Consider the following 15,083-nt stretch of genomic DNA (forward strand, 5'->3'; position numbering starts at 1 on the left):
AGCTTTTGTAACAAACAAAGCCACTTTTGATTACACTATTATTCCACGAAATTAGCAAAAATGTAGCTTTTTGTGTGTTTTGCTTGGCTGGCCGAATTTGGCCGTCAAACGTAAAGTATTTGGCTGAAAACCGCTCCAAACATCTGGCAATCCTGGTCGCAAGAAGATGTCCCTGTGCGAAGATCTAGTTTAAGATTCCAAAACATAACGAAATGTATACTTTTCATAAAACTCTTAGCAAATAAAAAGCCAATCGTTAGCATTGAGACGTTTATTGGTTGAGTTTAAGTTAACTGTTTTTAGAATTTTTAGTAAATATGTTTTGCTCAAAGTTTTAAAATTTTGGAATTTATTTTTTTTAAAATGTAGTTCTGTTCTTAAAAATGATATTTAAAATATCGATGTAGAATTTCTACAACCTTTACCGTTACAGTTCTTTTAGCTTCTGCCAATAGGTAAGAATAAGATGTAGCCTCTTACAAATGTAATTTAAAGTGGTGAATTCTTTAAAAAAGTGGTAAAAAGTCGGGTTAACTTCTTTTAGAAAGCTCAATGAGATCCTCACCTTTATCCATTTTGACAAAATCTTTGCTTTTGAAATGGGACTAAGTTACAATTGTTATAACCATTTATTTGAAACCTTGACATGGCCTTGATTGTAAGAACAAGTTCTAACGTGGAATTTTTAAACCAATTTCATAAAAAAATGGCTAAATGTTTTTCAGCCATTCTTGATTCCCTTCTTCGTACAAAGTGTAATATGTTAAAGGTACAACAGTGTCTCCCAATTCTCGATTAACTTAAACAGTAACTTCAGTATGAATATTCTCAGAAAGATCAAATTCTGAAACTATTATATTTCACCATACGAGTACCGGCCTTTTTGCATATGAATATATCAGAGTCCACAAGATATTTTCTGGAGGGGGTTTTGAAACCAGCTTATTTGAGATAAACCAAGGGTTACCTTCAAGCACTCCCGGCTCTAGCTTCATATACTTCAAACAGCGATGAAAGCAAACTCGCGTTGGTGTCAAAGTCTTTATTTTACAGTGTATTCTCGTTTATCCGAACATCGTTTACCGAACACCGTTTTGGGTGCAATAGTTTTTATCAGACCATATTTCATTAGGCAGAAAACTATTTAAGCTGATCTCCAATAAAATTCGAGCCCCAAAATGAATCCAGGAAATTGAGAAAGCATCCAAATAAGTTTATCTTCTTTATATCTGCTTTTATAAATTTATCTGTGAGACCAATGAACGTGTTGGTCAGTAATTATAATTTTACAACATAATTTTTTTTCACACGTTTTTCCAACCAGAGAATGGAAACCTCTGAAAAATGGATCGAATCTATCTAATGTCATCGTATTGCCATGCTATTACTGAAATCTTAAAAGGATATTGTTTCTTTCTTGTTTCTTTTGTGTGATTTTCTGACCAAAATCTTATCCTCGACCATCTGAACGTTTGGCTTATCTAAACAGTTCTCCTCACTACATTCCAACCTACTTGGATAAACAAGGATGCCCTGTGCCTCGTTAAACCCGCACCATGCTTTCTTTCTAAAGGCTGTCACCTATTGCAGTAAAATGTTTTTCAGTAAAATGTCATCGATCTTAAACCTTTTCTTGTACATCAGAACAATTTTTGTTTGTCAATTGATAATGTTGTTGCGTTAATTGTTGCTTAAGATTTAATGAGATATTTGTTTTGTATAGAATTTATTTATTTAATGATTTTGAAAAGTTCCTAATGCAGTGTAAAGGAAAGTAGAATGTATTATATTATTTTTGCTGTTTTGGTTTCTTCTGGTTGTATTTCACGCTTATTGATTGCATGGCTTCTGGTGATCACGTGATGACAAATATGACGTTTTCATGTCCTTATATTTTTATTTTCTTCGTTTCGTTTCTTTAAAACACTGATCTGCCATAACGCACAATAACTTCAAGCAAATAATTTCAAAACTTTCAATTTGAAACGTATTTATAAAGGGTAATAATTCCGAAAAGACTTGATATAAAATTGGTCATACAGAGTTAATATGACAATAGCATCTTCTAATTGAAGGCAATCAGCAGATAGGAACCCACCTTGAGAAAGTTGCTTGGAAAATGGTTAATAGCTTTGTATATTGTTGACAAGAACTGCTCATACCTTGAAGAGAAAATGAAGGACAGAAGTTTTAGCAGAGCGTCACATCTCACAGAAAGGATTTTCTAATAAAATGAAATATAATGTCAATACCAGGGACAATGGTTTGTATGCACAGTCTAGCAACATTGACCAGCTGTGTAGCTGAGATTCTCTGGAACATAACGAAAAATAATCACAACGGAAATTATTCAAAATTTCTGATGTGCGTGGGTTCAAGAGTCAATTTATTCTATCGTCTCAAAATGTCTTTACATTCTGCACATTCAAAGAAAGTCCATTTCGCCAGGGCCTTGAGTCAAAGTGTTCTGTAAAGTTTGACAAAGGACCACACAGATGAATAACTTAAATCAAAACAGAATAAATTTAAACACAAACCTCAGAGCAGAACAACCAAACAATAAAAATGGCAATAACCCACGTTGTGTCTGTAAACAAATCTGCAAGAAAGGTCTTTCCAAGAAAAGCTTGATCAAATCATGACCATAATACTGTTTCAATACGAGAATAATATTCACGAGGTTGAATTTGAAATCAGACCTACCATTATAGGTCTACCATTTTAAGTGGCAGCATTTGAATGCCGAAATGAAGGCTGGGAATTCGTTGCACAAAGGCGCCTTCCGAGGGGCCTTTCAAGACTTGAGAGAAGCTATTTATGAAGAAGAGTAACAAAAAAGACCGTTACATATTAAACCCCAATTTAGACTGCTGAAATCTTAAGGAATTTTTTTGTTTTCTCAAGTCATTTTTAAAGTAGAAAAATAATCCCAAGTTACGTTAATTGATTGTTTAATTTCTGAAGAGCAACAATTCAGTTACCAATTGGCATTATACTCCAGGTTAGCCCAAAAAACGACATTTAGAAAGAAAAACCAATTTAATTGGGCTGCTTCAAAGTCTTGGCACTACTGCATGCCTCTCATACTTGTTTCCAACCAAGTCACGGGTACGCATGCCCTCTACGAACAGTTGTAATGCCCAGACCCTTTCTGAAAATATCATAACGGAGCATGTGCCGTCAGACTCGCAAGCAAGTATTGCAAAATACCCAAATTCAAGGATCCACCCAAATCGTAAGGTGGTTATTGGTAGAAGTGAAAGTCTGAAACATTCCGAATATCTGACTGAGCATAAACTCTACTCATCGATAAGAACCAGGTAATATTTGACTAAAATGAGGCTCAGGTGTTTGAAATATCATGTTTATTCCAACAAGAGTTTTTATACAACTATTTACTAAAAATTTCTTTTGAGACTGGTATCAAAATTTTTGCATGAATGTTTTAGTAGCACGGTTTCTTGACAAGAAAGAAAATTTTCAAAAATACATTGTCCTTCTCCTAATTTTTCTCCAGAGAGTGGGTATGTGCACATCGAGCCTCAGTGATTTTATTAAGAGAAAAAGGCGTTTTCAATATGCTATATTTAAACATATTATGGAAGCCGAGTCCTAAAATAAAGATTTTCAACGATCTAACAATTTGTATAACTTTCATCGAACAATTAAAACAAACTCCATAAGCGATCAGTGAAGTACAATATCCTATTTCTCTGCTCTCACTTACCTATCCAAAACCTCCCGTCGTTTAGAAAATTTCGAAAATTAAAAGGGCCTTTATAGTACACCATATAAGGCTTATTACTTTCAAAAGAAGCAGAACAGAAAAAAAGTCAAGATCTGTCAAAACCTCTACTTGCTTTCTTACTTGTAAATGCAATACTAGAATTTCCAATAAGACCTTTCTAATTAACAACGATAAAAGCTAAACGTTCTTCACTGTCTCATCGGCCCTCCCTTTATAACGCCCCCTCTTTTTCAAGCCCCCTCCGTTGAGAAACAAGGGTTTTACTCACGCCTGAGGCGTTAAATGGATGGTTATGCTATATGTTTTGGGAATGAAAATTTTCGCTAAAAAGTCTAATTTTGACTAAACGTTCCTCTAGTTATTGAAACACCTATGCTACGAAGAACAAATAGCAAGCAATATTTACATTATTATACAAGAATCCTACTCCATTAATTCTTGTTGTTAGGATGGTTTTGATCCTCTATGCAGCCAAACAGTACCTGCCATCGTAGAGGGACCGGAAAAGCGGGAGGTCTTATTGGGGAGAATCCCCAACAATTTTCAAAACTGTACTTGAAACAATAGAAAATAATCTTGCTCCAGATGTTTTGCATTTTAAGCCCCCAAACATTTCAGTCCCTTCCCAATTCTTAATTTAATCCGAAGTTCCTGGTACCATCCCATGAAAAGGATTACAGTGTCATTATAAATTCAATCAAATCTCGTATAAATGAGTCTTGTTCTAATAACTCGACATTTTGCTCAGCAAATCTTTGGCCTCTTTACTGTCTGTAATCGTCCTAATCAACATTTTGGCTCTTCTTGATGCCAATAACTTCTCATAGAATTCAGCTGGCAGTTCGGCCTCGATTCCAAGTGCAATAACAACAGCTGCTAATTTCTTTCTGCCACTTTCTTTGATAGGATCATCCTCTTTCACAGGCGCAGCCTTTTTTTTCCCAATCTTTTTATCTTGTTCTATCTTTGCAAGCATGTATTCCAACTCTATCATCTCATCTGCGTAAAGGTCATCGGATAAGTCTTGCAATTCAAGGTCAGACTCCATTTTCCCTGAATTTTTCTGTCCAAAAGAAAGATAGGGACACAATACAATGTAATGCTGTGGAAAGTACTTCAAGATATTGTGTGAAATCATATGCACCAGCTATAAAAAAGCTGACTCAGCCCTATTTGTAATCTTACGAGACCTAAGAAATTAGCCCAAAGCACATGCCACCAGTCTATTCTAGAATTCTTTACATATCTCGGAACTTGAATGGAAAAATTCAATAGCTTTAATTGATAACTCATCCTCTGCTTTTGCAAAAACAAAGCATGTAAATCTATTGAAGCCGCACCACCGGCAAAGGATATTTTCTCATGGTAAATAGCAATCTAAATACATTATAATTTAAATTGATTCAAAAGTTCAAAGACGGTTTTGGCGAAATGACAAGAGCAAATATGTCACCCGTTTTATCTTTTATCATGTATCAATCCACATTGAAAACAAGATTTCTTTTGAAAGCCTGTTCTTTTACAGAAAAAAACAGAAGATTTGTCTCAACCAAAATGAAGAACCTTGAAACCTATCGAAATCAAATGCTATCGTAATCCAATTATGTTGTAAAGAAATAGAATCTAGAGCTAACACTATCATGAGCAAATACCATTATAAGCTAATACCATCGAAATTCAATAACATCCAGAGTCAATACCATCGCAAACCAATAGTTTCGAAAGCCAATACTGACTACAGCCAGTACTAATGTACGTTAATACTGTCATAGGCAAAAAGTATCATAAGCCAATACTATCAAACCCAATACTATCGTAAGGAAATAGTATCGAAAGGAAAAATTGTCCAAGGGCAATACTATGGTGAGCTAATACTGAAGAGAGCCAATACTGACGAAAGCCAATACGACTGTAGGCTATTACTGTCATGAGCCAATGAAATTGTACGTTCATACTGCCGAGGCGCATTTCACTCAAAAAATCCCGCACACCCCTTCTGAAATTCCGAAAAAAATTCATAAACCGCAAGAAATCCTTTAAAAATCCGAAAATCCCTGGAAAACTTTATGCGATCCTAAAACATTTCCAATCTCTCAAAAATTATATTAACTATGAATTTTGTAAAATCTTAGTAATAATTCGGAAGATGTATTAAGAAACTTTCTGTTGATAACTTTGTAATCCGTTAGCAAATTTTAATATTTCATTGACAATATATCATCAGATTTTTTACATATTTAAACACTTTTGCATTTTTAAAAGATCTTCACGATATTCTTTTGGATTATGTGGTCAAAATTCAAACATTCTAAAAAGAGATCTTTAAGACGTCACACCTAAGAACTCTACTAAGGAAATATCGTAGTTGTATTGTAACTAGGTAACGTCGTAATGAGTCATCTCAGCTTCGATTTCATTCACTTGAAAAGATTATTAATGGATTTACGATGCATTTACACATTTTCAAAGGTATTCAAGAAAGTCCCTGTACATTTTTAGGAAATTCCAAGAAATCCGGACCACCCTGTAAAATCTGTTCAAGGATTTTAGAAATCACAAAAATCCCGTACGATTTTTAAGGTAGTGGAATGCCTCTCAAATAATGCCATAGGCAAAATGCAACACAAGCCAAAGAAGCAGAGGGAAAAATTAAAAACTATAAATCGCAATATTTGCGCAAAATAATAAACAGAAAAGTCAATTGATTTATAGCAGAGGTTAGGCCTCTACCCTTAATGTAGAACAATAATCCAATTCTTGCTATCGTTTTTGAGAATCCTTTGAGAGAGCCTTTCAGTATTAAATCCATTATTTATAGTCAGAATAATCAATGAAAAATACGAAATGATACCAACGAACCAACGAAATGATAAAAAATATGAATAGTATTTTATAATTGTCTAAATTTTTGTCATAAAATCAAACTCCACTCGTAATTGCCTTGATTATTCACTCTAGGCAGGCTTTTTTAAAGTTCTGAAAAGCAAAATCTTCAAGATTATTGAGTAATAAGGCTAAAAAATATCTTGCTTGATAATTTTGTCTTTTGCTTAACATATTTTAACACATTAACGGAGAAAGATTTCCGTTGAGTAGAAAGAATTTTAGCAGTTGTAAGTATACCTTAATTGGATCTTTGGCCACTTTCGACATCTTCAGTTCTTGACCGTCTGATTCAATCAACTGCTAATACAAGGCTGCGAAATATAGATGTTGATTGAGATTGAAGCAGATATGATAAAACGGTTCAATTCACAATAAAATGGAATACTTTACGCTGTAAAAGGTTTCCATGATAGGCAACGAAACTTCTTGAAAGCCGTGGACTAATATTTACCAGTCGTTTTGCTGTAATTGGACAACAAATTTCTTATAGGTGCTCGTAGAAATTAATTATTCATGACCATAAATTCATCAAGCGGGTTGACGTTTGATATCATGCAAACGATTGTGGTCTCGAATGACGTAAGGTGTAAAGTGAATTCTGCATACATGGAAAGCTGAATCAATTAATACGCAATGCAGCTCAGAACATTGCATTCTCAGTTAGGCTTTCAGACAATTCAGCAAGTCGGTTTATTGTCTGATAGATACGAAAAATCCTACAAAACTTCTTATCTGTTAGCCAAGAACCACAGACAGTGCGGCTATCTAGCCTGCGTGTAGACTTTACAAATAGAGCAAATTGTAGAGTCTGCGCAACGGGACACACTTTCTTGTTATCACGTATTTCGCAAGACTAGTCCCTTATTCAAAATTCCTTGTCTTTAGAGCCAATGAGATGTCTTTTCATGCACCAATGAGATGTCTCTTCACGAGACAATGAGATGTCTTTCATTTCGAAGCCATAGAGTACCGAAGGGACGACGTCACAAATGATTTTGAAGATGATTTTGTTACAAATTGGCTGAGAAATGGCCACATGAGCAGAGGCTCTTGCCCTATAAAACCTCTGTAATTTCGTCTTGGTTCATAACTTTATGAACCAGGCCAGAATAACCGTAATCCGTTAGCAAACTTGAAATCTTTCATTGGCCATATCTCGCCTAATTTCGAACATATTCAACTGTTTTTGCATATTGGGAGGTATTTTATGACTTTCTTACAATTTATGTGGTCAAAATTTAGAAATTCTAAAAAAATCGACTTTTGATAACGCCACACCTCGGTACTCTATTATGCCCAAAAAAGATTGCGAAAAAGACGATTGCACAAAGAAATGCTAACGTATTGGATGATACAAGATAACAAGCGCCGTTGCGCAGAATCTAAAATTCCATCTATTTGTAAAGTCTGCATGCAGGCTAACTGTTGTCCTGTACAAACTCTATTGTTTAAATGTTGAGATCTCGGACAACTTCAATGGGCATAAGAGCAGAGGCTGTACGCTGTTATGTACATGCAAGCTCACATCACATCAGCTATGTACAAGCCTTAGATTAACATTAGCTGCCATAACCCTGCATCAACAAATAAAAATATCTTGCTCGCATGCTACCCGGCATGTAGTTAAACGTTTTTTGCCTTTGCATATGGTCCTGGACGCCAGGACACGGAACACATAAGGTGACAATACAATGGAGGTGGTAGATTCCTTAACTCCTTTGCAATTACTTGAGTAAGAATCGCATAGCCTCTGATAAAAGCAACTTTTATTGAATCTTTTAGATAAGCATGGACAATATCTTATTCTGAAATGGAGACATGAAACTATGACATCATACATGTGTCACAGTCCGAAGCGCAAGATACAACAAATTTAACTCGAACATCGTAGTGCAACAAAGACTTAAATCTCTACTGAAGGCACATTTTAAAGAAAGGCAAATAAAGTATTCAAGAAAATTATTTCAGCTTACGAACGAAACAAAGCTCTCTTTTTTGGGAACGAATGACGGATTTCAAAGTGGTTGAAGAAAACGCCACAGCTGGCAGTAGACACTCGAACCTTGAATATCTCAGAATCTCGTTATAAAGCAATTTAACTACACCACAACAAACTGTATTATACCAACATTCATCGTTACGCCTCTATTTTTGCAGTTGTCATTTTGGGATTCAAGAGTTTCCTTGACCTAACGAATCTTGCTGCGATTGAAGTGATTACGCAAATCACAACCAAACCACATTTAAATTCAAAACACTCATGTCGAGCAAAGCAGAGGTTAGACAAAAGTTAATTAATACAAAAGCAAGATTGAAATAAACAAAAGCTAACAAGGAAAATATTTAGATTTCAAATTTATCCATAAGGAGAAATATTGATTTAAATACTTTCAAAGTTGTCATTGATAAGAATTATGCTATCTTTCATGCGATGAACTTTAGTTTAAAATCTCCAATCAGAAGCAAATTAAGCGTCTGTGATTAGTTAAGGTAATCGGCACAGGAATCTTTATACGCAGTCATATTGCAGAGGCAATCAAGAGTTACTAAATGAACAACCAAGAAAATTGATACAACTTACAACGCTCTTCCAGTGTCAAGGTGCCTTGCAAGGGGAGCTTTAAAAAGATACTTCCAAAGTAACAGCCTTTCTGTCAAAATGAGAAGGAGCAACGTATGGATCCAGTTGTTTCGATTAGATGGTAACCAACGATCTGTCATTTGAAATCCTCGACAGGTAGTTAAAGAAATCTCATTTGAAAAACATCTGCCGCGATAAAGCTAATCAAAAGGAAGCCTCGGTTCCAAAATCCTTGTACGCAGGGATGCCGTAGGCGTACGCGGCCATCAAAGTCGGTCTGCCAAGAAGATGGGGTGAGTGGTAATAAAGGGCCATGTTTGCGAAATTTTGGCTTTGTCGAATTACTCCAATATTTCTTATCCGGGGTAGAGCTAGCTGGCAGCTTAGGCCCGAATTATGTGATACGGGGTAATTTATCAATGCTAATTGTAAATTAAAACAGGGGAAGACTTTCCTTGAAATCAAAATTAGGATTTTACGCGATTTTACCTCCAGCGCAGCGGTTTTGTTGCGATTATCATTTGACATTCTACAGAGGGTAACGGCGCAACGAAGCAGCCTTGTCTGTGAAACTTAGACCTAGAAAAACAAACCCACTGACATTTATTCGAACAAATATTCGTACGAAAAATGTCGTGAAGATGAATCAGCTGTATACAAAACAAATACTGCATACTTAACGGGAAATGGGCGTTAAAGTACAGAGATAGGGGTAAAAAAGCATCCGAACTGGTTACTGAACTGAATACAGAATATCTTTGCGTGCACGCCAGCGTAAGCACAATATAAAACCACCTAGCTTGCGTGCACAACAACATTAATAGCGATCGATCGAAATGATGGAAATTTGACACTTTGATGAAGATTGGGGATTCAAGGACGTTTAAAGTCAATAGACGTTTTTGCAATCAAGTCAATGGACGAACCAATTACTGTGCTGGTACCTGTTGCACTTTGCTCAATAAGCTTCTTTTCACAACTGTGAATAGTCGCATAAGGAATGCAGGACGAAGGTGCAGACGTGAGGGTTTGGGGAATGTGTGGGACGAATAAAGCCAGGGAACAGGGCTGTTCATAAAAAGTTTAATCTACAAAAAGTGCTTGAAAATGGAACAGGTGCCCTAGAACTGTCTCCAAGAAAGGAGAAGTCTAAATCGCTCAATTTCTTGTTCTTTACAAACCTTAGCCGAGTTATATGCATTGTACAAAAAGTCATTTTTCGAAGCATGGATATACTGTCCAACAACCGCGGAGCATATTAGGGATTGAGAAGACTAAAACGTTTTGGGGCACTAAAACGCTTGGGGGGCTAAACATGCTAAAAATCAAGAACAGGGTGACTATTTGTATGGTTTTAAGTACATTTTGGAAATTATTGGGGGGGGGGGCTATAGCCCCCTCAGCTCCCCGCTTCCGCGGTCCTGATACTGCCCCCTGCACCCTTCCTTGACACAGATGTACTAAGCCGTGCCGTACTAAGCCGTGCTGTATGGATGATAGATACTGGGGACAAAAAAAAGCCATAGCAAGGGGAATTCTGATTTCATGGTGGGGTCCATGAGCATAATACCAGCGTCCCCATCTCATGGTGGAGTGAATTTGCAAAAGGGACTTGACTGAACCGCTAAACATCAAGAAATTACTCATTCTGATCACCAGACTTGCAAGGGATTAAATTTCTGTATTCTTTTCCATTTTTCCTTAATAACGGGGAGATATTTCTAGGAAGGTTTTTTTCTGGGATACTTTATTGGAGCAGTTCTCTCAAAATCTAGCATGAAACGAACAGGGCCTATTTGGGAAATGTTAAAAATATCGTACAGAATGGTTGAGGTCTTAAGGTGTGTTAAGTTTAAGTTATAGTGTTATGCCTGCGTTGTTATGTTTGCAAATATCATTAAAACAAAATATAAATGTAAATAAATAAATTAATAGAATAAAGGGATTTGCTAACATCATTTTTCCACAAGAAAAAATTGCTTTACCCAAAATAGTGTAAGCAGAATTCTAATAATTGCTTGAAAGTGAAAGATCAAATTTTGTGAAAATATTGTTGCAGGTAATGTTGTGTAAAACACCTGATGATCACAATAGAAAATGCAACACTTCAATCAGAATCTTTCTCCGGAGGGCTTTTTTACAGATAATTTTCAAAACTCGCAAGAACCCTAATAAAAGAAACAAGAGTTCTAAAAGGCTTCATCTACTAAAATTTACACAGCTTGACAAATATCAAATCTACTATTGCTCAAATGTCATTTTCAACTTATAATAAACAATCTTTGAGTTTTAAAATCGAATACACACCGATCTCTTGTTGAAGTTTAACAAAACAAAACGTGGAATCAGGCATTTACTTCCCAGACGAATACGTCAGTAAAACCAACAGAAAATAAAAACCTAGCAGTGGGTGAGAATCTTACGACTTTAACTGAGTCAGAATGTCCAACAAAGTCTTGGAATGTTCCTTCCTTGTAATCGATGATCTTCAAGAGTCGATCTGCAGGTAAACGAAAAAAAAGGAATTTGACAAAAGCAAAGGTCGCTAGGAGTAGGAATATATCTAAAGTTCAATGATGTTTACTTTTTGTTTATGATAACCCTTGCTCATTTATGATACCCAATATTTTTTTACTTCTAGCCTTCATTTTTATTTGTGATTCTATGTCATCATTTCATTGCTTGATTCGATAAAATATTTCTGCAAAGCAGTCAAAGAAATCGCTGATGACTGATTTAGCAGTGCTCTTATCTATCAATTAACAGATTCAATAAACTATTTCAATAAAATTTTTGCCATAATGGATTGACCTTATCCTGAGTCATCATACCTACTCGAAGGGTCTGAAATATTAGATACAGAATGAGAAACAACGAATGTTGCCCATCCTGATCATTGTCTATATATACAAGATGACTCTGGGAATTACCTAAGATGACTCTGGGAATTACCTTATATATAAACTGTTGAGAAATCATGAAAACCAATGCATTCAAATGCTTACAGCAAACTTATCAAAATAGATCTAAAATAAATTGCTAAAAGACAAATGATTTTAAGAATTATGCATTAAGGAACAAAAGAAAATAAATTGAAGTGTAGTTTTCATGTTCAAAGTTTCTTTCAAGAATTATAATATCTGTATTTTTGACCTACGATTTCCAGATGTAACGGGTGGCCTAAGCCCCAACAGCATTTTATAGAATAAGATGAGAACTGTTTATTAAAAAAAAATTTACAAACATAGAATTAATCTTGTTTTGAGAGATAAAGGGATCGATGAAAAGGAAAGCTACTCGAATAAAGGTAAGTTTGAAGTGCTAACACCTTTAGAACCAACGGCAATCAAATTTTCAGTTGGTGATATGTCCATGGTGAATGCCCATTCCGTCAATGAAACAGCCCGAATGACCTGCATGGAAAATGATACAGCCCGATTGAAATCTTGAAGAAAGAAGATCATGCTAAGCCGATTAAACACCTGAAAGTCATACAAGAGAAACAGCGACGGCAAAAATATATATTAAATTACATTGATTGATCAGAATTTGTGTCGCCGTACCGGTGTGCGCTGTGCTGATGATGATGATAATGATGATGATGATGATGATGACGAATGATTCAGAACGCTAATAATTGTATCATCTATAGAGTTCTAAGTCATGACGTCACCGAATTAACCTTTCAAATTTTTGAACATATTTGACTGATTTTGTATAACTAGAAGTATTTTTTTGGTGTTCTTTTAGGTTTTGTAGTCAAAATTCAAAAATTCTAACAAAGATTTTCAAGACGTCACCCTGAAGAATTCTGCAACATTTTCTGCCGCAAAAAAGACTATGGCCAAACGCAAATTGACTTCCTTTTAACTATATATGTTTTTGGCTCCTTTATATCTTACCCATTCTATAATAATTTGGTTAAACTTAAAAATAGAGAGATTTGTTCCTAAGAAATTGGGAGAGGTCTCTTATCTCCTTTCATCCCGACTCGTCTTCATTCTCCTCCTGACTTCTTGGGATCTGGTACCCAGGGGAAAAGATGAATTGAAAATGAAATGTATCTATCATTATCATGAAGACGGCAAGAATGGTAACAGTGCCAATTATCATGATTATCATGATGAATCATGATGAAAAGTCGTAAGACACCATGATGTCAAGAAATCAGTTTCATTATGTTTAGATTTGCAGGCAAGGAATTCCGACTCAAGATTAACAGCAATCTTTCCAGAGATTTGATTTGACGATATCGTGAACAAGCTCGTACTCTAATATTTGCACAGGTTATCATCCTTAATTGTAGTTACAAGTAAATTAATTAAAAATCTGAACAAATAATGAATAATTTACAGATGAAATGGAACTTATAGATGTAAAGAGCAGTTATTATGCTAAAAGTGAATACAGCGGTTAATTGTTTTATATAATATTTGAAAAAGTATGCTTGTTTAATAGGCAATTTCAGATCCTAAATTTTGCTTTCAGGTGGTTTGATAAATGCTTTTTAAAACTTTACAAAAATCGATTGACAATTGTTGGGATGTACAGGTAATGTAAAGAAAACATCCTAATTTCAGTATTGAAATTGTGGATTGTTTTCAAAAGAAAAAGCACAGAGTTGCTTAGAAACGAAAACACAGTGCTTGGCAAAAATATCAGTGCAAAGAATCTCTGGACAGAACTGTTGCGTAGATTTAAGTCAAGTAGATTTAAGGGTAAGAGATGGAAGGACGGTGCAAAGAGCTGAAGGGAAAGAACCCAAACATATTGGGGAAGGGCGAAGAGGGTTGTGGGAAGGTACAAAGGGTCGGGGTGCGTGGAGTTAGGGGAAGCTTCAAAGGTCTAGGAAAATGCGCAGAGGATTTTGATAGGATTCAGAGGCTTGAAGGAAGTAGCAGTGGGTTGGAAAAGTCAAATGGTTAGAGGAGGGTACAGAAGAATGGTGCTGAGAGTTGTGGGAGAATGTAGGGGATAAAGGAGGATCCAGAGGGTCTGGGGAGGGGAAGAGTGGACTTTTATCGTAACGATAATATATGTAGCTAGGACTTTCAAGTAGCTCACAGAGCTTGCTACTAACATTCATGGAGATATACTAAAGTATGTGCCGATGCAAATAGTTCTAGAAAAGGACACCAAGAGACACGAAAGAAACATAGTTTTCCAATAGGGGTAGCTACTGTTTTATTGTTTATCAAAAGACACATCAGGTTAAATGGTTTACCTTCTTCTGGGATAAGCTGTAATAAGAGAGTTGTTTCTTCATGCCGTATCCTGTGTATATGACTATGTCTGCATCACTCGGCGAAAACCGTGCAAGACTTGGAGGAAAGTGACTGTAATAATCCTAGGAAAAAGGGAAAGAAACGATGAAAAGAAAGGCAATAATAGTTACAATATAAGAGAAAAGTATTGCTGTAAAAATCTTGTTTCTTCTAGAAGACCGTACTTTTTTTGACAGTGAAAAATAATTTCTTTCAATATAACATACAAACTTTAGCAAATATCGTTTTAAAAGGAGATAGCTCAGTTGCCAGGTGAAAATCCTAGATATCATGAAGAATTAAATGACAAGACATTGACATGTTTTGATAAAACGAAGATTTTTTTCGCTAACTACCTTGTCAGTCTTCTTGACAAATGTCCCATCTGGTGCAAAGTTCGGCGCAGGAAATGAGAGCCAATCAACAAGCTCACAGAAATCTTTTGACCAATCAGCAGTCCAGATGCTGACCCTTCGATCTGCACTTGCAGCAAGCCAGAGCGCCGGGGATGACAACGAATACGAGTGGTCCTAAGACAGGGAAATCAGGAAAAGAATAATCTCATGTCTCCGCAAAACTCTTTGCTAAAGATAGTTTTCATACA

General features: G+C 35.7%; 2 protein-coding genes across 2 annotated transcripts in view; both read right to left on the reverse strand.

Annotated features, from left to right (window-relative positions):
* Nucleotides 1–3,636: 3,636 nt before the first annotated feature.
* Nucleotides 3,637–9,165, reverse strand: LOC135692209 (uncharacterized). The gene is made up of 2 exons (XM_065210282.2): nucleotides 6,872–9,165; nucleotides 3,637–4,811 (listed from the first exon to the last, which is right to left on the reverse strand). The coding sequence occupies exons 1-2, from the start codon at nucleotides 6,899–6,901 to the stop codon at nucleotides 4,473–4,475; spliced, it is 369 nt and encodes a 122-aa protein (XP_065066354.1). The 5' UTR covers nucleotides 6,902–9,165; the 3' UTR covers nucleotides 3,637–4,472.
* Nucleotides 6,872–15,083, reverse strand: part of LOC135691988 (WD repeat-containing protein 90) — a 48,191-nt gene continuing 39,979 nt past the window's right edge. Inside the window, exons 36-40 of the mRNA XM_089112007.1 lie at nucleotides 14,836–15,009; nucleotides 14,440–14,562; nucleotides 12,544–12,628; nucleotides 9,216–11,715; nucleotides 6,872–6,945 (exon numbers count right to left, since the gene is read on the reverse strand). Of these exons, the coding sequence (XP_088968133.1) occupies nucleotides 11,561–11,715; nucleotides 12,544–12,628; nucleotides 14,440–14,562; nucleotides 14,836–15,009 (537 nt within the window). The 3' untranslated portion in view covers nucleotides 6,872–6,945; nucleotides 9,216–11,560. The remainder of the gene's footprint in view (nucleotides 6,946–9,215; nucleotides 11,716–12,543; nucleotides 12,629–14,439; nucleotides 14,563–14,835; nucleotides 15,010–15,083) is intronic.

This window comes from Rhopilema esculentum, chromosome 13 (assembly GCF_057945365.1).
Source record: "Rhopilema esculentum isolate cy_ngs chromosome 13, ASM5794536v1, whole genome shotgun sequence".
In the NCBI taxonomy this organism is placed as follows: domain Eukaryota; kingdom Metazoa; phylum Cnidaria; class Scyphozoa; order Rhizostomeae; family Rhizostomatidae; genus Rhopilema; species Rhopilema esculentum.

Excerpts from the sequence above, each read along its gene's own strand:
- LOC135692209 (XM_065210282.2), bottom strand. The coding sequence starts at position 6,901 with ATGTCGAAAGTGGCCAAAGATCCAATTAAG. Across the intron at positions 4,812-6,871 it reads TGGCCAAAGATCCAATTAAG|AAAAATTCAGGGAAAATGGA; the intron begins GTATACTTACAA and ends TCTTTTGGACAG.